General features: G+C 40.7%; 2 protein-coding genes across 3 annotated transcripts in view; both read right to left on the bottom strand.

Moving 5' to 3' along the window:
• The window catches only part of LOC139163077 (zinc finger protein 850-like), a 249,510-nt gene that overhangs the window by 207,858 nt on the left and 16,902 nt on the right, over window positions 1-24,750 (bottom strand). The window contains exon 4 of one of the 2 annotated variants that reach the window (XM_070744020.1): window positions 21,286-23,854. The exons of the other annotated variant lie outside the window; for it this stretch is intronic. Within the exon in view, the coding sequence (XP_070600121.1) occupies window positions 22,288-23,854 (1,567 nt within the window). The 3' untranslated portion in view covers window positions 21,286-22,287. Of the gene's footprint in view, window positions 1-21,285; window positions 23,855-24,750 lie in introns of those variants that run through there. 2 annotated transcript variants of the gene reach the window in all.
• Window positions 6,535-16,566, bottom strand: LOC139163084 (zinc finger protein 420-like). Its single transcript, XM_070744026.1, has 3 exons — window positions 16,508-16,566; window positions 12,576-13,973; window positions 6,535-8,786 (listed from the first exon to the last, which is right to left on the bottom strand). Exons 2-3 carry the CDS (start codon window positions 13,373-13,375, stop codon window positions 7,946-7,948), a joined length of 1,641 nt encoding a protein of 546 aa, XP_070600127.1. The 5' UTR covers window positions 13,376-13,973; window positions 16,508-16,566; the 3' UTR covers window positions 6,535-7,945.

Here is a 24,750-nt window from a genome sequence, read left to right as displayed (position 1 = left end):
TTGCTCTCAATTCACTTACTCCGCGTCCACTCTAGAAATTTAGTACTCTATCGTTTCAGTTGGTTCAAAGTCGGCCTCTTCCCCTCCGGTATACTGTACTGTAATGTCAATACTGTAGTAGCGATGCCGCTGCTGTACTCTGAGGGCGAGTGTTGCTTCTTTGTAACAGCGCCATCTAGCGACATATATCGTTTGCAAGAGGTTTTCATATACAGTGATCCCTCGATTTTCGTGGGTTCAAACAGTTTTTCGAAAAATATTATTTAAAAAATACTCCAGCAGTTTTTTTTCTATACCACGGTTTTTCCCGCCTGATGAGGTTATACATCATCGCCAAACTTTCGTCTGCCATTGCTGATTGGCCGAAATCTCGGCCAATCAGCTTTGTCATCGCAAAAAGTTTGCCCGACAATGCTGATGGGCCGAAATCTCGGCCAATCAGCGTTGTCATTGCAAAAATTCGCCTGTCATTGCTGATGCACCGAAATCTCAGCCAATCAGCGTTGTCATGGCAAAAATTTTGCCCAACAATGCTGATGGACAGAAATCTCGGCCAATCAGTGGTGTTATCCCAGCGTGCATTGGTATAGTACTTTTACAACTTATTAAAACTTATTGGAAGATGGCTCCTAAACGTTGCAGGCGGAGCGGAGGCAGCGACACTAAAAAGAGCAGGAAGATGCTGACATTCACAGCAAGTAAAGGATGGTTTGATAAATTTCAACAGCGCTATGGCCTGAGGAGTGTGTCATTGCATGGAGAAGCTGCCTTAGTGGATACAGGTGCAGCCGAGCAGTACGTCCATGGCACGTTTAAAGACATAATTGAAGAAGGGGCCTACCTGCCAGAACAGGTGTTCAACATGGACGAAACAGGCCTGTTCTGGAAGAGGATGCCTTCACGGACTTTCTTAATGCAAGATGAAGCCAAAGCCCCTGGTTTTAAGGCCCAGAAAGATCGGGTAACTTTGATCATGTGTGGAAATGCAGCAGGCTTCATGATGAAGCCAGGGCTCATTTATAAGTCCCGAAATCCAAGAGCCCTAAAGAACAGAAATAAGTATGCATTGCCAGTGTACTGGATGCATAATCCTAAAGCATGGATTACAAAAGCCCTCAGGTGTGACTGGTTTCATCGGTGCTTCATCCCACAGGTGCAGGTTTATTTGGCTGGAAAAGGACTCAATTTCAAAGTGCTTCTCCTAATGGACAATGCTGGAGGCCGTGATGACCTGGAACATGAACATGTTGGGGTAGAAGTCGAATTCTTGCCACCAATCACCACATTGCTTATCCAGCCGATGAATCAAGGTGTTATCCGCACATTTAAGGCACTGTACACGCGCAATTTCCTTGGAAGCCTCGTGGAAGCAATGGACGCTGATGAAAACTTCACATTGAAGGGCTACTGGCATCAGTACACGATCGCATCGTGTCTGAAGAACATTCAGAATGCCTTAATGGATATGAAGTCACAGACAATGAATGCCTGCTGGAAGAAATTGTGGCCAGAAGTGGTGCATGATTACAAGGGATTTGCTCCCGAAGAAATTCAACATGCTGCAGTCCAGAAATCTGTGAAGCTGGCACAGGCACTGGGTGGAAAAGGCTTCATTGACATGACACCAGATGAAGTCAATGGTTTGCTTGATGAGCATGGCCTACCGCTGACAGACAAAGATCTGGAGGAGCTGACCAGGTCAGCGAGTGAAGAAGAGGAGGAAGAGGAAGCTGAACAAGCTGAGGAAGAAGAAGATGTTGGCCTAACGCTTGAGCGGCTTGCAGAAATGCACAGAACTGCTGCACATCTCCAACGCATGGTGGAACTTTGGGATCCCAACATGACTCGCTCTATACAATTTAAGGCCTCCCTTGACAACACCATTGCACCATACAGAGCCATGTTAGCCCACAAAAAGAAACTGCGCTAACAACTACCCATAACTATGATCGTCACGAAAACCAAGAGGTCTGTCACACCATCACCTTCAGTGTCCATTGTAGAAGTGCCCGATGAAATGGTGATAGAAGAAGATCCCTAGTTATGCTAATAATTTTTGCAAATAAAAAACCAAAAAAATTGTTAATAAATAATTATACTTTATAACTATCAGGATGATTAAGTGTCTTATTCAATGGTGAGTACAGGTACAGGTAGAGGTACAGTAATGGGAAGGGGAAATGGTAATTTATGGGTTAAAAGTGTTGGGACTCAGTGACATAGAAGAATGAATGAATGAGTGAACGAATGAATATTGTACCTGTATGTAAATCTACCCACCCACCCCCGCGCCTGTGTATGTGTGTGTTTGTGTGTGAACTCTTGAACCATTTCAAAACACAGGTGAGGGCTGGGGGGTTTTTTTCCTGTCATTATTTAAGTGCTTTTACCATACTGTATGCTTTCAATCAAGAGTCACTTCTCTCTCTCTTTCTCTCTTTCCTGTCATTCTCTGCTTCAATCATTTTCTCATTTCTCTTTTTTCCTCCCCTTTTTTCTATCATTTCTCTGTCTCTCTACCTTCCACTCTCCCCCCTCTTGCTCTCTCTCTCTCTCTTTTTCTCACTCTCTCTCTCCCTCTCTCCTTTCCATCTCGCTCTGTCTGTTGCTCTCTGTGAGAACGCCTGTCCCGCCTCTCCTGCAGCCCCCTCGCTGACAGCTGGGACGAAAGTGCTCTCAGCCAAGGGACTACGAGAGGGGTGGGGCGGGCATTCTCAAAGCACTCAGAGCGGCTAGCGGCCAAATGAGGAGGCCGAGAAGCCGTGGCCGTCAGCGCTGCTGCAGGAGGACTCGTGCTCCAAGAAAGTCGGTGAGAGGGGCGAACCGGGCGGGGGGGGTAGCGGCGAGGAGGCCGGAGGCGCTGGGTGGGCGGCCAACATTAAAAACAATCTTTGCTGGCCTCTGCACTTTCGTCGCTCCCCGCCTCCAACTTCAAGCCCTTGCGCAGCCTTGGAAAAGGGTGTGCGGGGGTAGTTTTGGCTGTCCATAGCCAAAAATGGTGTATTTACTTCTGAACCGCTACTTCGTGGAAATTCGACTTTCGCCGGCGGTCTTGGAACGCAACCCCCGCGAAAATCAAGGGAACACTGTATTCCATGTTTCTTATCGGTGCCATCAAGTCTTATTCGACTCCCACCGAGTACAGTACATAAAAATAATAATAATAATAATAATAATTATTATTATTATTATTATTTATTAAATTGTATGCCGCCCGTCTCCAAAGACTTGGGGCGGCTCACAACATAAATCTTCAAATTAATGTAAAAAGTTACTAGTTTAACAATGCTTTTAAAATATCCTATTTGTAAGTCCGATGACATTATTTCTACAGTAATGCTGACTTGTTATTAGGAACTGGCTTGAGTCATACTCTGCTTTCTAAACAATTTCCAATATTTTACAATCATTTGCTCAGTAATTCACATCCATATTTTATTACAGAACAAAACCATTTAAGCATTTCCACTAATTCCACATTCAAATATTTGGTCTGGATTATCTTCATATTTTGTATTTATTTTTAAGTAATGTACAATCATAAACAGATCCATCTGCACATTTATTACAAATCACATAAGTCATCATTTCTTCAGTAGGGAAGGTTTGCCTATTTGCCGATGACTCTAAAGTATGCAATAGGGTTGATATTCCTGGAGGGGTCTGTAATATGGTAAATGATTTAGCTTTACTAGATAAATGGTCAAAGCAATGGAAACTGCAGTTTAATGTTTCCAAATGTAAAATAATGCACTTGGGGAAAAGGAATCCTCAATCTGAGTATTGCATTGGCAGTTATGTGTTAGCAAAAGCTTCAGAAGAGAAGGATTTAGGGGTAGTGATTTCTGACAGTCTCAAAATGGGTGAGCAGTGTGGTCGGGCAGTAGGAAAAGCAAGTAGGATGCTTGGCTGCATAGCTAGAGGTATAACAAGCAGGAAGAGGGAGATTGTGATCCCCTTATATAGAGCACTGGTGACACCACATTTGGAATACTGTGTTCAGTTCTGGAGACCTCACCTACAAAAAGATATTGACAAAATTGAACGGGTCCAAAGACGGGCTACAAGAATGGTGGAAGGTCTTAAGCATAAAACGTATCAGGAAAGACTTCATGAACTCAATCTGTATAGTCTGGAGGACAGAAAGAAAAGGGGGGACATGATCGAAACATTTAAATATATTAAAGGGTTAAATAAGGTCCAGGAGGGAAGTGTTTTTAATAGGAAAGTGAACACAAGAACAAGGGGACACAATCTGAAGTTAGTTGGGGGAAAGATCAAAAGCAACGTGAGGAAATATTATTTCACTGAAAGAGTGGTAGATCCTTGGAACAAACTTCCAGCAGACGTGGTTGGTTAATCCACAGTAACTGAATTTAAACATGCCTGGGATAAACATATATCCATCCTAAGATAAAACACAGGAAACAGTATAAGGGCAGACTAGATGGACCATGAGGTCTTTTTCTGCCGTCAGACGTTTATGTTTCTATGTTTCTATAATTTTCAGAGTGCTTACATTTTATTTTGCTTGTATGTGTACTGATATTTTGGGGGAGCTGATGTGCAAGAACAGATGACTATAAATGAAGTCCTGAGCTCTTTCAGTTCATCACGTGCCATTTCCATCACAGACGTGTCAGCAAATGTTTGGGATTAAGTGGCCCTGAAAGCAAGTTAGTCTTTAAATGAAACTTTTTAGGGTTTTTCAAGTTTAAAACTTTGCTCCTGATACAATTTTTTGTATTTTCTATTATTTTTTACATACATTACAAAAAATGTGTTAAATTTCTTCTGCTATTTTGTGATGCTTTTCATTTTGTTCATTGCTTAGAAACATAGAAACATAGAAGACTGACGGCAGAAAAAGACCTCAGGTCCATCTAGTCTGCCCTTATACTATTTCCTGTATTTTATCTTACAATGGATATATGTTTATCCCAGGAATGTTTAAATTCAGTTACTGTGGATTTACCAACCACGTCTGCTGGAAGTTTGTTCCAAGCATCTACTACTCTTTCAGTAAAATAATATTTTCTCACGTTGCTTTTGAACCTTTCCCCCAACTAACTTCAGATTGTGTCCCCTTGTTCTTGTGTTCATTTTCCTATTAAAAACACTTCCCTCCTGAACCTTATTTAACCCTTTCACATATTTAAATGTTTCGATCATGTCCCCCCTTTTCCTTCTGTCCTCCAGACTATACAGATTGAGTTCATTAAGTCTTTCCTGATACGTTTTATGCTTAAGACCTTCCACCATTGTTGTAGCCCGTCTTTGGACCTGTTCAATTTTGTCAATATCTTTTTGTAGGTGAGTAGGTGAGGTCTGCTTGTTGAAGAGTCATGCAAAGCCCTGTTAAGTTTGTTTGTTTGTTTGTTTATTTAGATTTGTATGCCGCCCCTCTCCGCAGACTCGGGGCGGCTCACAACAAAGTGCAAAAGACAATTTACAACAAATCTAAATTTCTACTAAAAACATTTAAAAAATCCCATTTCTAAACAGACATACATACATACATACATACCATTCATAAATTGTATATGCCCGGGAGAGATGTCTCAGTTCCCCCTTGCCTGACGACACAGATGGGTCTTAAGGAGCTTACGAAAGGCAAGGAGAGTAGGGGCAGTTCTAATCTCCAAGGGGAGTTGGTTCCAGAGGGTCGGGGCCGCCACAGAGAAGGCTCTTCCCCTGGGGCCCGCCAACCGACATTGTTTAGTTGACGGGACCCGGAGAAGGCCCACTCTGTGGGACCTACACTTAACTTTCATCCATGACAATCTATCCTATACCTTTTCTTTCAGGTCTCCCAAGAGTTCAATAACAGCCAACCTGAAAATACACCTCCCTTGGTGGCTGATGAAGATTGTTCCACCCAGTTTTTAGTCTGGGGTGGTGGAGGAGCAGGGTCCCCTTTGGTGACTGAGCTGGTGCACAACCTCTTGGACTCACAACTCCTGCTTCAGGAGCCCACGGCTGGGAGAGGTTTTCAACAGATTCATCTTGGGTACCAATTGTGCCCCTTTCTGCACCGGGATGTCTTGCACAGGGGGTCACTGTTGCCTTGGTGACCTTGTGTATGAATCTCTGCACTGGACACCTAGAAACTTCAACTGGTCCCAAACAACAGCATGCAAAGTAATGGAGGCCCCTAGGCTGCCCATTTATTTATTTGTTTATTTATTGGATTTGTATACCGCCCCTCTCCGTAGACTCGGGGCGGCTTTGTGCAACATCTTTGTGGTGCGAGCTACACAGGATTTGTTTAAGGTGCAATTCAAGCTCTTCATGTTTAAAGCTATTTATTATAGTTAATAGCAATCAGACATATATACCACTTATATACAACTACACTGTGCTCTGAACACTATTTACAGTGTCAACATATTGTCCCCAACAATCTGGGTCCACATTTTACCAATCTCTGAATAACAGAAGGCTGAGTCAACCATGAGGCATATCAGGATCAGATTCCAGGTTGTGGCCAGTCAGCTAGCAATAATTATAATAATAATAATAATAACAACAACAACAACAACAACAATAATTTATTAGATTTGTATGCCACCCCTCTCCGAGGACTCAGAGCGGCTCACAACAAATAATACATGAGATACAAATACAATATTAAAAACAATTTTAAAACCCTTATAAAAAACAATCATACAGTTCAGACAAACCATACATGAAATGGAACAGCTAGGGGTATGTCAGTTTCCCAAGCCTGGTGACAAAGGTGGGTTTTCAGAAGTTTGCGAAAGGCAAGGAGGGTGGGGGCAGTCCTGATTTCTGGGGGGAGTTGATTCCAGAGGACCGGGGCCGCCACAGAGAAGGCTCTTCTGGGTCCTGCCAGACGACATTGTTTTGTTAACGGGACCTGGAGAAGGCCAACTCTGATTGATTGGGAGCCAGCTAGAGTTTGTTATAACATGGGTAGCTACATAATTATGTTAAACAAATCAGAAGATGTTGATGATGATGATGATGATGATTATTATTATTAATTAGATTTGTATGCCGCCCTTCTCCGAAGACTCGGGGCGGCTCACAAGATACAATATGAACCATGCAACAACAAATCTAATTAATAAAAAATTACAAACTAAAATCCCAATATATTAAAATCAGTCAGCCATTAAAATGAATGAACCTGCTGATGTTATCCATCTGCAAGTTGCTTGAAGCAAATGAAGGTCAATACATTTATTTATCAAATTTATAAGCTGCAAATCCTGAAGAGATTAACTTCCCCAATTTTACTTTTTGCAAGGGGAAAGATTACCATTTTTGAGGAAGAATAGCACAAGAAATAAAATTTGTAAGGGGCCTGGAGTTCTCATTTAATTCTAAATTGAACAAAAGCAATAATCTGTTCTTCGGATTCCTCGACCATCAGAATGGCATCAATTTTGCTACAAAGGCCCTGCAAATACATCTTAAATGTGACGACTTTACATTTTGCCATTTCAAATATATATGCGGAAGATTAGTTCCTGTATTAAGGTTTTATTGTAGAATCACAATGAATTCAGCTGCCATAAGATGCTAACTAAAAATACATATATACATGTTCATATCCCCTATAATATATGCAGAAATTACTCAAGGTGACAAACACTTAATAGAGATCCAAACCTTTCCTCTAGCCCAGCAATGGCCCTTCCCCTTCAGTCTATGAAAAGAACTATGGCAATGGCCCAAATTAAGGAAGCTCAAATCTCTTCCCTGGTGTTTATAATAATAAGACATGCTTGACAAAAGAAACATTGCGCAAGAAATGAAATTATTAATTTTTTAGCTGGGCTTTTCAGTAAAGGTCGAGAAATGAAATTCAATATTCAAATTCAAGATTTCCAGATGAAATTTTTCCTCCTATGGAATTCCTTCTATGATATGGGAGGAATTTTGTGTAAAGCTTTCCACAATCTGGCCATTTGAATTGTTACTCTGCTATGTGTAATCTTACATGATTTATAAGGTTAGATCTACTACTGAAATCTTTCCCACAATCAGGACACTCATATGGTTTCTCTCCCGTGTGAGTTCTCCTGTGTCTCCCCAGATGGAAATTACGCTTGAAACTTTTCCCACAATCCACACATTCATATGGTTTATCACCCGTGTGAGTTCTCTTGTGTCTCCCCAGATGGGAATTACGATTGAAACGTTTCCCACAATCTGGGCACTCATATGGTTTTTCTCCTGTGTGAGTCCTCTGATGGTCCATAAGGGAGGAATTCCGACTAAAACCTTTCCCACAATCTGGGCACTCATACGGTTTTTCTCCTGTGTGAGTCCTCTGATGCACCACCAGGTCAGAACTGCAACTAAAACCATTCCCACAATCTAAACAATACAGCTTCTCGCCTGTGTGTGTGGTCCGGTGTTTCACCAGGTGGGATTTGTGATTGAAACTTTTCCCACAATCTGGGCACTCATATGGTTTTTCTCCTGTGTGAATCCTCTCGTGGACTAACAAGTTACAATTCTTACTGAAACTTTTTCCACAGTATAGACATTCATATGGTTTCTTTCCTGTGTGAGTCCTCTGATGTTTCGTCAGCTCTGAATTATGACTGAACCTTTTCCCACAATCTAGACACGCGTATGGTTTCTGTCTTGTGTGACTTCTCTGGTGTAGCATCAACTTGGAATTATTAAGAAAACTTTTCTGACAATCCAAACACTCATATGCTTTTTCCACAGTGTGAGTCATCTTGTGTATCGTCAAATTGGTGTGCATGCTCATTTTTTTGTCACAATGGGAGCACTGATAAGAGTTTCTCTTTGATATAGGTCCTTCCACGAATCATGAAAGATCTGTTCTGTAAAGCTTCTGATGCAACTCAAACATTTTACACTTTCTGGAGGAAGTGGAAGATTTTGATTGATGGTTTTACATTTTACATTTTAATGCTGTTTCTCTTTCTCTGTTTCCATAGTGCTCTCCTTGGCATGCTTCTCTCTATAAGGTTAACATAAAAGGATTAGTTTAATTATTGTTTTAAAAATGGCTGCAGGACATAATGAAAATAGCAAAAAAACACACCATATATTAGCATGAATAAACAATTATCAAAATTCTATTTTAATCTCTAATATTACTTATGACTGATTTGGCCTATAGAAAACTAACAAGATTCAAGTTCAAATATCAATTCTATCACAAACCTCTGTTTTTGCCCATGAAACTCATGTCAATAACAGAAAACATGACATGACATGAAGGCTGAAGGACATGAGTGGTTATGAAATATGAAAATGTAACAATTTCTTTAAATTTCCAAATCTGCCAGTAGAAAATTACAGGCAGCAGTTTTAAATCGTGCATTTATCTTAATGGGTTAGTTTTATTGCGGTTTAAAAATTGGCTACAGAAAATGTGAAAGCAGTTAAAAAAACAAACAAACAAACATCAATGAGTGTTTTAATGAAAAAAGAAACACCAAGTTTATGGTTTCACCTCTAAAATTAATTATGATTCATTTGGAAAATAGATAATTAGCAAGATCCAAGCTCAAATATAAACTCAAATCATAATATTCTCTTTTCGGATTGCGTAAATCACTCCTACATGCACGCATATGAGGACATAAATATAAACCTGGTAATTTATGTAAGTAGATAATACATATGTGTATTTCAGTATGCAAAATGTTCCAGAATTGCATTTGCTCAATTTTTTAAATCTAATTTTAGAAATGTGGGGACACTAACAGATGAAATGGTGCCCAGATCCTATGCAAGATTTAAAGCATCCGTTTTGCCCATCCTCGCTTGCCAGGAAAGCAACGTCAATAAAATCACAAGGAATGGAGCCTTACGTGAAGGGTGAGGGAGGCGGGTAGTTTAAAAATATGAAAAATATATCTTTAAATCTCTCAAAACTTCCAGCAGAAAATCCCAGCCAGCAACTTTAAATCATGTAGCAAAAGGATAAAAACATTTGGGGAGAACATTTGGGAAAGAATATGCTGCAGCAGCCGACATGTTTCAGCCTCATTGCTTGCTCTGCTTCATATACCGTGGAGTAACTTAAAGGGCCCGACTTGCTCCCGGCTTCTCCTCCGACCTACCCTCCACTCACCTCCCAGGACGCCGCCTCGACCCTTCAAGCAGCACAAGAGGCTCCGACAACGCCATCCCCCACCCATAGGTGAGCAGGAAGAGGAAGTTCCTCGGAGATTTCCAAAATCCTCTCTAGAAATCCAATACTCTATCATTTTAACTCAATTCCCGCCTCTATCCGTCTAGATTAGTGGTTATTATTCTAATGCCGGGACCCCTCAATACAGTTAGTTAGTTAGTTATTAGATTTGTATGCTGCCCCTCTCCATAGACTCGGGCGGCTCCTCATGTTCCTCCTGTTGTGGTGACCCCCAACCATAAAATTATTTTCGTTGCTACTTCATAACTGTAATTTTGCTACTCTTGAATTGTAATGTAAATATCTAATATGCAGGATATACTGTATTTTCATTGTTACAAATTGAACATAATGAAAGCATAGTGATTAATCACAAAAACAATGTGTAATTATATATTGAAAAATATTTATTTCTAATTACAAAGAAATGACATTTTGTCTTGAAGCTTGGGGTAGCATGGCTAACAATCTTAATATAACAATAGTAAACTACATTGTTACACTTTCACCCCGAGTCTTCAGAGAAGGGCGGCATACAAATTTTAATAATAATAATAATAATAATAATAATAATAATAATAATAATAATAATAATAGCGTTAAAAGCCAATGTCAGTACAAAAATTGTGATCGCTTCAATATAACAAATGCAAGTCAAATTAAAAATATGAAGTGTTACATTATAAAAGAGGAGTAATTTCCTATGTAGAAGAGAAACTGAGAAAGAATCTTCCTAGAAAAAGTTTAAAGCTCTTTGTTTCAGTATTATATCACAGTGGTGATTCAGTTTCATCTGGGAAGCCTGCAAGCAATTCATGAAGGTGATGAATATCTTCTGTGGCTGTCTTTTGCAATTTTATTCAGCATAATGTGCTGAATCTGCAGGACCTACCTGGCCGCTGGGATACATGATTGCATTGATTGCTGGTTGTATTAAGGTTTTATTCCTATAATCCATGTGGAGTTATCATACGTTTGGCTGCCATATACACGCTAAGTAAAAATACACACATGCAAGTGTTCTTGCATAGCCCACAATAATCAGACGCACACCAATTGTATAACTAATAAAAGGATTTAATATTTACAATCTTGGTCCTTTAAGTCTTTTAAAAGTCTTTTCAAAAGGAGAATCAAATTCAGCAAAGTGTTATCAGCTGCCCAGAATCCCAGAGAGAAGATAACACAGTAAAAATTACCAGGCAAAGGAAGATTTCAAAGGCATAGATATCAGAAGTGAAAGGCCAAAGCTCATTAGCAAAGCCAAGAATGTGCTCTTTTAAAACACAAGCCAAATTCAATAGACGATACGAGATGTTTCCGAAATGAACTGCATTGTTCTCTGCAAAGAGATGTGGCGTATCTCAGTTAAATAGTGTGAGGGCATGACCCAATATTCAGTAGTTCTACTCATGTGTAAATCTCTTCCTAGCAACCCACTCATGTCTCCTAGATGCCCTGTGCACTCTAGAATCCAGAAGAGGCTCCTCCTCTTCTCCTGAGTCATTCATCTCACGAAGTGCAGAGGCCCTGGTTGTTGTTCTGCCTCTAACACCATGTCCTCTTCACTGTCAGACTCAGGTGCGAAGAACACAGGATATCTATACCTCGTCTCGCCTCTCTCAGTGTCCTCTGAGTACATATCTCATCTCACTAAACGTGAGTGAACCACAACAAGTTTATATCCCATAGTATTATATGTGAAAATAATTCACGGCAACAAACATACTTAATAGAGATGCAAACACCCTTTTTGTGGCCCAACAATGGCAATTCCCCTTAGAAACATAGAAGACTGATGGCAGAAAAAGACCTCATGGTCCATCCAGTCTGCCCTTTATACTATTTCCTGTGTTTTATCTTACAATGGATATGTTTATCCCAGGCATGTTTAAATTCGGTTACTGTGGATTTACCAACCACGTCTGCTGGAAGTTTGTTCCAAGGATCTACTACTCTTTCAGTGAAATAATATTTTCTCACGTTGCTTTTGATCTTTCCCCCAACTAACTTCAGATTGTGTCCCCTTGTTCTTGTGTTCACTTTCCTATTAAAAACACTTCCCTCCTGAACCTTATTTAACCCTTTAACATATTTAAATGTTTCGATCATGTACCCCCTTTTCCTTCTGTCCTCCAGTCTATACAAATTGAGTTCATTGACTCCATAAAAGACCGCACTGGGCCAAACTAAGGAAACTCAGATCTCCTCCCACGTGTTTAATAATAAGACATGCTTGACTAACAAGAATCACAAAATAAATCAAGTTATCAATTCCTTAACTGGGCTTTCAGTAAGAGACAAGAAACAAAATTCAATATTCCTCTAAAAAAATATTTTTTCCCTCATGTGGAATTTCTTCTGTCATAAGGGAGGAATTTGGTGTGTGAAACACCGTCCACAATCTGGGCATTGGAACGGTTACTCTGCTATATGTAACCTTACATGATTTAAAAGGTTAGACCTACTACTGAAATCTTTCCCACAAACTGGACACTCATACGGCTTTTCTCCTGTGTGAGTTCTTTTGTGTATCACCAAGTGGGAATTCTGACTAAAGGTTTTCCCACAATCTGGACACTCATATGGTTTCTCTCCAGTGTGAGACCTCTTGTGTATCACCAGGATAGAACTGCAACTGAACCTTTTCCCACAATCCAGACATTCAAATGGTTTTTCTCCCGTGTGAGTCCTCTTGTGTATTGCCAGGGTAGAACTGTGACTGAACCTTTTCCCACAATCCGGACACTCAAATGGTTTTTCTCCTGTGTGAGTCCTCTGGTGTTTCACCCACTCGGAATGTCTATAAAAATCTTTTTCGCAATCAGAACATTTATATGGTTTCTCTCCTGTATGAGTCCTCTGGTGTTCCACCAGCTGTATATTCCGACAGAAACTTTTCCCACAATCCGAACACTCATATGGTTTTTCTCCAGTGTGAGTCCTCCGGTGTGTCACTAGGTTGGAATTCTGACAGAAACTTTTCCCACAATCTGAACACTCGTATGGTTTTTCTCCTGTGTGAGTCCTCTGGTGTGTCACCAGGGTTGAATTATTACTGAAACTTTTCCCACAATACAGACACTCATATGGTTTTTCTCCAGTGTGAGTCCTCTGGTGTTTCACCAGGTCAGAATTCCGATGGAAACTTTTCCCACATTCCGGACACTCATATGGTTTGCCTCCTATGTGAGTCCTCTTCTGTATCACCAGGTTGGTTTGCATGCTAAATCTTTTGTCACAATGCGAGAACTCCGGTATGGGTCCTTCCACGAATCACAAAAGACTTGTTATGAGTAAAGCTTCTGACACAACCCAAACATCTGTATGGCTTTTCACTGACTGGTTTGATCATCAATCACATCTGATCTGCAACCTGTGTATTTCCCAATACAGGCAGTCGGTGGGGATGTTCCAACACTGATATTCTTGGATTCTTGAAGAGGCCAACAATGTTTCTGATCTCTTACCTGGTGGATCTTTGATGCAAGCTGTCCTTTCTTTCCACAAAGACTTACATTAATGCCTGCCAGTTTTACCTATCCACAGAATCATTTTCGTTCCACTGACTTCCAGATATTATTTATTTAGAAATTATCCTTCTTGACTTCTCATGTAACATTTTCTTGAGATCCAGATACTCTTTTCTTCCAGCTGAAACCTTTGTTCTTATAATTCTTTCCATTGTCTCTCACCATCTGACGAAGAAGAAAAGTTTTTAGACTTTCTGGAGGAAGTGGAAGATTCTGATGGATGGATTCTTTTGCATTTTAAGGCTGCTTCTTATTGTTGTTCACAGTAGTCTTCTTGGTATTCTCTTTGCCTGTAATATTCATATTAATAAGTTAATTTCATTATTGTTCGAAAATGACTACATTTGTGAAAGCAACAGAAATATCTATATGTGGTGATGAAAATACAAACATCAAAATTCATCCCAAAGATGAATCTGTAGGTCAGCGGTTTAAATCTTATCACCAGCTCAAGGTTGACTCAGCCTTCCATCCTTCCAAGGTGGGTAATTACAAAAGAAATAGCGATATTAATTAAACAAAGAGAACTAAGAGATTTTAAAGAAATAAAAACTGCAGCATGGGAAAGCGTAGTGGTATTGGGTTGGAAAGAGCCTATAAAATGGACATTACAGAACTGGTACTGGTACATGGTGGATCACATTCATTTTGAAATCATGGAAATAAGATTAAACAACTTTGATGAAAATAAATTGGAGAAGCTGATGGCACGATGGAATAAGGTGAAAGGTTATATGCCGAGTAGAATCTGTGACGAAAATGTGAAAAATAAACTCCAATCACTCTTTTAATAATAACAAATGCAAAGTAGAGCTAAGGAAATAAAAAAAATATAAACTAGTAAATATTTGAACCCCCCGCAATTGGTGGTGGTGGTGGTGGGATAGTCAGTCGAGTGATGGGCACATGCACTGTCACTGTTTTATGTTTGTTTATGTAACTTTATGTGCAAAACCAATAAAAATATATTTAAAAAAAAATAAAAATAAAATATAGCCTTCCATCCTTCCAAGGTGAGTAAAATGAGGACCCGGATTGTGGGGGCAATATGCTGGCTCTGTTAAAAAGTGCTATTGCTAACATGTCGTAAGCCGCCCTGAGTCTAAGGAGAAGGGCGGCATAAACATTGAATAAATAAAATAAAATAAAATTTAAAAAATGTAAAAAAATAAAATAAAAAATAAAATAAATAAAAGTGAAACATGCTGTGGTGTATTTTTCAGCACCAGGGATAGGAAGACTTGTGAGGGTTGAGGGAAAGCTGAATGGAGCAAAGTACAGGGATATCTTCAATGCAAACCTGTTCCACAGTGTCTAGAACAGTGATGGCACACACAGGTGGCATGCGGAGCCATATCTGCTGGCACGCAAGCCATTGCCGCAACTCAGTTCTAATGTGCACGTGTGTGCCAGCCAGCTGATTTTTGGGTTGCACAGAGGCTCTGAGAGGACATTTTTGGCTTCCAGAGAGCCTCCAGAGGGATGGGGGAGGGCATTTTTACTTTCTCCCAGCTCCAGGGAAGCCTTTGAAGCCTGGGGAGTGGGAAATACGAGCCTACTGGACCCACCAGAAGTTGGGAAACAGGCCGTTTCCGGTCTCCAGAGGGCCTCCAGGGGGGGAAAGTGTTTTCGCCCTCCCCAGGCATTGAATTATGAATGTGAGCACTCGCACATACGCGATAGCGAGCGTGCATGCTCTTTCGGCACCCGAGGAAAAAAAGGTTCGCCATCACTGGCCTACGACAACACACAAGTGGCATAGGAACAATTATTAGGATCTCAGAGGGGGCCAAAGACTCACTTTCCAAGATGACGACAATCCTAAGCACACAGCTAAGAAAATATAGGAGTAGCTTAGGGACAACTCTGTGAATGTCCTAAAGTGGCCTAGACCGGGCCCTGACTTGAACCCTATTCAACGTCTCTGAAGGGACCTGGAAATGACTGCCTGATGATCGCCATCCAACCTGACTTAGCTAGAGAGGCCTTGCAAGGAGGAATGGCAGAAAATTCCCCAATCTAGGTGCACAAAGCTTATTGCCTCACAGCCAAAAAGACTTGAGGCTTCAATCAGTCAAAGGTGCTTCAACAAAGTACTGAATGTGATACTTCAGGTTTCTTTTAAAAAATAATAATAATGCATTTTTAATATATTTACAGATATTTCTAAAATTCTTTTTCAGCTTTGCATTATTGATGTAGATGAATGAGGAAAAATGAATTTTAACAACTGGTCAACAGCATTACGGAGAAAATGATAAAAAAGAAGGGGATCTGAATCCTTTCTGAATTTACCGAATATGTGTTCCTATTCGCAGAGAAAGACACCCCTAAGAATTTACTTATGTAAACAATTATGAATCAGAAGGGCATTGACTCAAAAAATTTTGATGTCTTTTTAGGAGTGGGGTGGTGGTGGCGCATACTAACAGAAAAAACGCTGTCACCACACTGGTGGTCCACAAGAAGTGGTGCAATGTGCAAAGAGTAGCGCACTACGGCCAGAACGAGCTAATTTTGTTGTTGCGGAATAGAGGGGAGGAGGGGCAATGGTGCAGAGTTGCCAAAGCAATGTGTGTCAGCAAACCGCAACACAGTTAAATTTTGCGTGCTTCACAATGGGGGAGACAGCATCCCCTCCTCCTCCTGGAGCCCATTACAAAGCAGTTCATTGGCCGCAGGATCATTTGGGGAGAGAAAGAACATGCAGCAACAGCAGCAGCCAACATGTTTCAGCCTTGTTCCTTCGCTACTTCTACGCCACGGAGGAACCCAAAGGGCCCGACTAGCTCCCGCCTTCTCCTCCCACCTGCCCTCCACTCACCTCCCGGAAGCCGCTTCCATTTTTCAAGCAGCTCAAGTCGATGTCAACATCCTCCAGTGGGTGAGCCGGAAGAGGAGGTTCCTTTCTTCCATGTCCACTCTAGCAAACTAAAGTTCTATCATTTCAATTCGTTCTAACACGGCCTCTCTCCCTCCGGTGTGTCAATAGTAGCGATGCGGATGCTGTACTCTATTCACTGCTTCCTAGCGGCGAGTGTTGCTTCTTTGTACAGCGCCATCTAGCGACCTAAGGTTGAAAACCACCATCATTTCCCCTAAATCCTTTGGGAGAGGTTTTCATGGATTCCGTCTTTCAGTGCCATCAAGTTTTATCCGACTCCTACCGAATACAGGAATAGCTTTCTTCCATGACAATCTACTTCTGCAAGTCTCCCAAGAGTTCACTCATTGTCTCTTTTGCTCCAGCTAAATCAAAGTAACAGTCAACCTGAAAGTGCTCCTTCCTTGGGGGCTGATGAAAATTGTTCTGGGGTGAAGGGGCAGGAGAACCCCTCGAAACCTGCCTTGGCAAATGGTTGAAGCTGTGATAGTTAAGCTGTTGAATGGAAGGCTCTAGCCCTAGTCTGTCCTTTGGGATCTGAGCCAGGGGCTTATTTTACAGAAACATAAACTAAGGGAAAACATCCGGGGGTGGGGGGTGGGCAATGTACTATCAACCAGGGAGAAAAACACCTCCGGGTACTGCATCATAAAAGTTGATAAAGATCTTGTTTGCATGTGCAGCCTGTTTATATACACTGCTCAAAAAAATAAAGGGAACAGAAGTAAATCAAATTTCTGTGAAATCAAATTGTCCACTTAGGAAGCAACACTGATTGACAATCAATTTCACATGCAAATAGAATAGTTGTGCAAATGAAATATTCAATGAGAATATTTCATTCATTCAGATTTGGGATGTACTATTTGACTGTTCCCTTTCATTTTTTGAGATATATTTATACATATACTGTATATACATATAAAGAGGCAACAGCCATCACGATCTCTGGAACATTTAAAATTTATATAAAACTACTAAAATTACTTAGCTTTCATTAGTCCTCTACTAACTTCCTCAGAGTATTAAAAATTGAAGACATAGTTGATCTTATATAATGCTCAATGTACTCATTGCCTGCATCTGGGAAAGAGAAAGAAGCAACCGTAATTCTACCTGTTACCATGACTAAGTTAGAAACAACAAGATTATCCAGATTATCTCAGGGACCGCCTTCTGCTGCATGAATCCATCGACCAGTTAGGTCCCACAGAGTGGGTCTTCTCCGGGTCCCGTCAACTAAACAATGCCGCTTGGCAGGACCCAGGGGAAGAGCCTTCTCTGTGGTGGCCCCGGCCCCCTGGAACCAACTCCCCCCAGAGATTAGAATTGCCCCCACCCTCCTTGCCTTTCGTAAGCTCCTTAAAACCCACCTCTGCCGCCAGGCATGGGGGAATTGAGATACTCTTTCCCCCTAGGCCTTTACAATTTTTTGCATGGTATGTCTGTATGTATGTATGTTTTTTTATAATAATGGGTTTTTAATTGTTTTTAGTATTGGATTATTATTATATGCTGTTTTATTATTGCTGGTAGCTGCCCTGAGTCTTCGGAGAGGGGCGGCATACAAATCCAATAAATAAATAAATGAATGAATGAATTACAAGAGGTGTAGGCCTATGACGTGGGCAATGAGCAAATTCAGCAGCATTATACAACATCAACTATGTCTTCAACCGGGATTTTAATACTCTGACAAAGTTAGTAGAGGACTGCCACCTCCAAATGACGCCCCACTGAGATGTGTGTCCTAACTGGGACTTGTAGCTCCGTCGCACTCCTCAGCTTTCTGTTCAGGGAAGACAGTCCATTGTACTGGCAAAATTACTTTTTGCGAGTTCAATCAAATTTCTCAAAGTCCCAGGTAGGACATGCGTCTCGCAGACCTCCCCACGACAAGACGCCAGTTGCGGCAATGGAGAGAATCGGGACACAAAGAAGCCATCGGATAAAAAGCACTCGTCCAGAGGGGCGGCAGCCCTGGCTGGATTTGGAAGCCGAAGAGCTGGAGTTTGGGACTTTCCTTCCTTGCAGCCAAAAGCAGAAGCAGCACAACCCAAAAAACTTCAACTGTTTTGCAGGAGAGGATTCCTTCAATTCTGATGGCTCCTTACCTGCTGACTTCTTTGTGTCACAGTTCTCCCCCTTGCCCCACATGTGCACAAGGGAGCCCTCTGGAATCAGCTCCCTCCAGAGTTTAGAACTGCCCCCACCCTCCTTGCCTTTCGTAAACTCCTCAAAACCCACCTCTGCCGTCAAGCGTGGGGGAACTGAAACATCCCCCCCTGCCTATGTAGTTTTTTGTGTATGTTTTATACATTTATTAAGAGTTTTTCCACACAATAAAAACAGAATAAAAAGAAATAAAGAAAAGCAAAAAGTTCAATAAATAAAAACAGAAAAGAATTAAAGCTAAGAAATGTAATGACTTCTGAATTTCTTTGAAAACGTAGTTACAATGTTATAATCACTCCTCTCTTAGATATAATACAATCATCAGCCCATCAATTAATCAAGTTATCTTAGTCTTCTGAATGAAGTTTTTTGGTAGTTTTTTGTGTATGATGACTGTACACAAGTCTGGAGGACAAGGAAAAGGGGGGACATGATCGAAACATTTAAATATGTTAAAGGGTTAAATAAGGTCCAGGAGGGAAGTGTTTTTAATAGGAAAGTGAACACAAGAACAAGGGGACAGAATCTGAAGTTAGTTGGGGGAAAGATCAAAGGCAACATGAGAAAATATTATTTTACTGAGAGTAGTAGATCCTTGGAACAAACTTCCAGCAGACGTGGTTGGTAAATCCACAGTAACTGAATTTAAACATGCCTGGGATAAACATATATCCATTGTAAGATAAAATACAGGAAATAGTATAAGGGCAGACTAGATGGACCATGAGGTCTTTTTCTGCCGTCAGTCTTCTATGTTTCTATATATTGGGGTTTCTTGTTTTTTAGACTTTTTAAATGTATTATTGTTATTTTAGATTCCAACTATTAGATTTATTATATATTGTTTTTAGCATTGCTGTAAGCCGCCCCGAGTCTACGGAGAGGGGCGGCATACAAATCTAATAAATAATAATAATAATAATAATAATAATAATAATAATAATCAAGAGGAGGCTATACAGGATTGGCTCAGCTGCTCTGGGCTGCCTGTGGTAGCATTTTACAACATACTCCTGTCTGTGTAGAGGCAAGAGGCAAGGATCGATGCTTGCCTCCTCTTCCTCACAGGAAGAAGCATATTTGAAATTGCCGTAGGCAGTGTTCCCTCTAATTTTTTGGAGGGGGTGGGCGGAAAAGTAGAGTGTCTGAGCGGCAGTCCCTTTGGGACTGGGTAGCACAGAAATATTAATAAATAAACAAACAAACAAACAAATAAAAACCCCACCGTTTTGCCTAAGAGAATTTCAAAATAAAATACTGTACTGTGTGTCTATAACAGTGAGCTCATAATAGGGCAACTCTATCAATATCAAAATGCCACTTAAATAGTTGAGCTAGTTTCAAACTAGATTTTGATTTTCTTTCTCTCTTCCTTACTCCCATTCTTTTTCTTTCTCTTATCCTTCCTCTTTTTTCTATCTGTTTCTCTTCCTCTCTTCCTCTCTCTCCCCTTCCCTCTCACTCTTTCCCTCTCGGCTTCTGGGCAGGTTTGGAAAACTCTGAGTTGATGATGATTTTTAAGTGAGCGATTGCTCACTGCTCAGCTTAGAGGGAACTATGGCCGTAGGCAGAGCCCAGAGGAGCTGAGCTAGTCCTACGGGATATGGGCGCACCTACCTCTTGCTTGCTCCCCCAGCCAAGAGTGCCCGCCAGAGAAAGAGAGGCTCCTGGCATACATACAGGTTTATATTCCCCAGTATCATATGTGGAAATATCTCACGGCAACAAACATACCGAACAGAGATTCAAACTCGCTTTTTGTGGCCCAGCAATGGCAGTTCCCCTTGACTCCATAAAAGACCGCACTGGGCCAAACTAAGGAAGTTCAGATCTCCTCCCTCGTGTTTAATAAGAAGACATGCTTGATTAAGAAGAATCATGTAAGAAATCAAGTCATCAATTTCTTTTTTATTATTATTATTACATTTTATTTACATAAATAAGTGCACAATAACAATACAAAAAACAATATCAATACAATACAAATACGTAAAATTAAAAACATGGTGGGAAGCGGGCGAATGAGCAACAAATCTGTATAGTAATATGAAACTATATATATTCTCTATAGCCAATTATAAATGACTTAACAGTCTAAATTACTCATTATTAAAGATAGTTAAATTAACCAAGAATAGAAAAATAAGAACGTTAATAAAAACGTTATAATATTCTTAATCATTATATATAACTTTATCTCCTTTATACAATAGACTTTTACACTAGGTAAGTTTCTTTTACACAGTTAAGAATTTAAGGTTCAGATGGTTATCTAACTCTAAAGACAATAAAGCAAAAAATAATTAAAATCTCTTAATATGAATCAAAATAGAGATATGCACAATAGAAATTCAGACCAAAATCAATACAATCCCTGTCTGAGTTCAATCCACTTGATAACTACTAATAACTTACTAATATCACAACCTACAATTACTTCTCACTAACAAAAATAACAAACATAACCAAACTAAGCCGTCACAATCCAAATGCCTGCTAGTTTGCAGGTACTCCTCCTCCTCTCTTTTTCTCTCTCTTCTCTCTTTCTTCTTCTTTTCTTTCTTCCCTCTTTCCTTTTCTATCCCACCTCCAATCACCTTCCCTTTCCACGTTATTCTTGGACTATTAAATATTACAGCTATAAGATTATCCAAATAAGAATATTGAATACAAAATATTTACATATAGACAAATACTCGGAATGTGTATGCAATAATATATATAAGCCGTTGTATAAAAATACTGTTTACCCCCTCCCCCTCCCCCTTCTCTTTTTTGTATTCCCATCCCCACCCCCCTTTTCTGTTTTCCTGGAGGAGGCTGATTCTGTAAATAGTCAGGCCCTAAGCCATGTAGGGCTTTATAGGTAATAACCAACACCTTGAATTGTGACCGGAGACTTAATCGGTAGCCAATGCAGCATGCGGAGTGTTGGTGTTATACAGCTGCATTCTGCACTATCTGCAGTCTCCAAACATTCTTCAAAGGTAGCCCCATGTAGAGTGCACTGCAATAATCAAGACAGGAGGTGATGAGGGCCTGAGTGACTATGCGCAAGGCCTCTTAATCCAAATATGGTCATAACTGGTACACCGGGCAAACCTGGGCAAAGGTCCCCCTGGCCACAGCTGAAAGATGGCGTTCAAGATTTAACTGTGCATTCTGGAGGACACCCAAGTTACGAACCCTATCTGAGGGGGTCAGAACTCCCCCCTCCCAAGAGCAATGGACGGAAAGGTAGAACCAGTTCTTTGGAGGGAATGCCCAGAGCCACTCGGTCTTGTCTGGGTTGAGCTTGAGCCTGTTGGCTCCCATCCAGAACCTAAGAGCTTCCAGGCACCGGCACATCACGTCATCTGGTTCACTGAATTGGCATGGGGTGGAGATGTATAACTGGGTATCTGGGAGTCAGGACCCAAAGGGGTCCTGACCCCCAGATTGAGAACCACTGTTCTGAACAATTTTTTTTTCTGATATAGATTTTCTTCTGTCATAAGGGAGATATTTTGTGTGAAACTCTGTCCACAATCTGGCTATTCGAATGGCTACTCAGCTATGTGTAATCTTACATGATTTATAAGGCCAGACCTACTACTGAAATCTTTCCCACAATCCGGACACTCATATGGTTTTTCTCCTGTGTGAGTCCTCTTGTGTATCAACAGGCTAAAACTATGACTGAACTTTTTCCCACAATCCGGACACTCATATGGTTTTTCTCCTGTGTGAGTCCTCTTGTGTATCACCAGGCTGAAACTATGACTGAACCTTTTCCCACAATCCAGACACTCATATGGTTTTTCTCCTGTGTGATTCCTCTGGTGTGTCATTAGTTTGGCATTCTCACTGAACTTTTTCCCACAATCTAGACATTCATATGGTTTTTCTCCCGTGTGAGTCCTCTGGTGTGTCACCAGGGTGTAATTACGACTGAATTTTTTCCGACAATGTAGACACTCATATGGTTTTTCTCCTGCGTGATTCTTCTGGTGTTCCACCAGAGTGGAATTACGACTGAACCTTTTCCCACAATCAAGACACTCATATGGTTTCTCTCCTGTGTGAGTCTTCTGGTGTCTCACCAGTTGGAAATTCCGACAGAAACATTTCCCACAATCCGGACACTCGTATGGTTTTTCTCCTGTGTGATTTCTCTGGTGTGTCACCAGGGTGGAATTACTACTGAAAGTTTTCCCACAATACAGACACTCATAGGGTTTTTCTCCAGTATGAGTCCTCTGGTGTTTCACAAAATTAGAATTCCAACGGAAAGTTTTCCCACAATCCAGACACTCATATGGTTTCTCTCCTGTGTGAGTCCTTTTGTGTATCTCCAGGCTTAAACTTTGACTGAACCTTTTCCCACAATCCAGACACTCATATGGTATTTCTCCTGTGTGACTTTTCTTGTGTATCACCAGGCTTAAACTTTGACTGAACTTTTTCCCACAATCCAGACACTCATATGGTTTTTCTCCTGTGTGATTCCTTTGGTGTGTCACTAGGTTGCCATTCTGACTGAACCTTTTCCCACAATCTAGACATTCATATGGTTTCTCTCCTGTGTGAGTCCGCTGGTGTGTCACCAGGATTGAATTACGACTGAATTTTTTCCCACAATCTGGACACTCATATGGTTTTTCTCCTGTGTGAGTCCTCTGGTGTTCCACCAGGGTGGAATTACGACTGAACCGTTTCCCACAATCCAGACACCCATATGGTTTCTCTCCTGTGTGAGTCCTATGGTGTTCCACCAGCTGGAAATTCTGACAGAAACATTTCCCACAATCCGGACACACATATGGTTTTTTTCCTGTGTGATTCCTCTGGTGTATCATTAGGCTGGAATTCTGACTGAACTTTTTCCCACAATCTAGACACTCATATGGTTTCTCCCCTGTGTGAGTCCTCTGGTGTTCCACCAGGTTGGAATTCTTAGAGAAACCTTTCCCACAATCTGGACACTCATATGGTTTTTCTCCTGTGTGAGTCCTCTGGTGTGTCACCAGGGTCGAATTATTACTGAAACCTTTCCCACAATACAGACACTCATATGGTTTCTCTCCTGTGTGAGTCCTTTGGTGTTCTACCAGGTGTGAATTCTGACATAAACTTTCCTGACAATCCAGATACTCATAAGGTTTGTCCCCTGTGCGAGTCCTTTTCTGTATCGCCAGATTGGTGTGCATGCTAAATCTTTTGTCACAATTGGCGCATTGATAGTGCTTCTCTTCACTATGGGTCCTTCCAAGAATCACGAGACAGGTTCTGAGAAAGGTTTCTGATGCAATCCAAACATCTGTATGGGTTTCACATGGTAGTACACCTTATGAATCAATCACATGTGATCTGCAACCTTTGTATTTCCCAATTTAGGCAATCGGTGGGGATTTTACAACCCTGATGTTCTTGGATTCTTGAGGAGGTCAGCACTATTTCTGATCTATTACCTGGTGGTTCTTTGATTCAAACTACCCTTTCCTTCCACAAAGGTTTTCATTAATACCTGCCAGTTTTGGCTCTCCACGGAATCTTTTTCTTCCCACTGACTTACATGTGTTCTTTACTGAGAAATTATCTTCCTTGACATCTCATGTAATATTTCCTTGACTTCCTGACACTCTCATTTTCCCCCCAGCTGAAAGCTTTGTTCTTGTAATTCTCTCCATTGTCTCTCATCATCTGAAGAAGGAGAAAAATTTTTACACTTTTCGGCGGAAGTAGAAGATTTTGATTGATGGTTTGGTTTAAATTTTAAAGCTGTTTCTCATTTTCTGTTGTCCACTGTGCTCTCCCTTGCATTCTCTTTGTCTGTAAGATTCATATTAATGAGTTAGTTTCATTATTGTTCAAAAATGACTGCACAATATCTGAAAGCAGAAAATCCCATGTTATCAGAAGAAAACAAACATCAAAATTCTAATTTGATCTCTAACATTATGAATAATTTGGCATGTAGAAGGTGGCATATCCAAATAGCAACTCAATCAGAAAATTCTCCTTTTGGC

This window comes from Erythrolamprus reginae, chromosome 2 (assembly GCF_031021105.1).
Source record: "Erythrolamprus reginae isolate rEryReg1 chromosome 2, rEryReg1.hap1, whole genome shotgun sequence".
Classification (NCBI taxonomy): Eukaryota; Metazoa; Chordata; class Lepidosauria; order Squamata; family Dipsadidae; genus Erythrolamprus; species Erythrolamprus reginae.
The sequence above is the reverse complement of the archived record's forward strand: the minus strand, read 5'-3'. Positions and strand labels throughout refer to the sequence as shown.

Coding starts and splice junctions, on each gene's coding strand:
- LOC139163084 (XM_070744026.1), bottom strand. CDS start 13,375: ATGCAAACCAACCTGGTGATACAGAAGAGGACTCACATAGGAGGCAAA. Junction 8,787..12,575: donor GTAAGGTTACATATAGCAGA/GTAACCGTTCCA, acceptor TATATCAAAGAG/AAACTCTTATCAGTGCTCCC.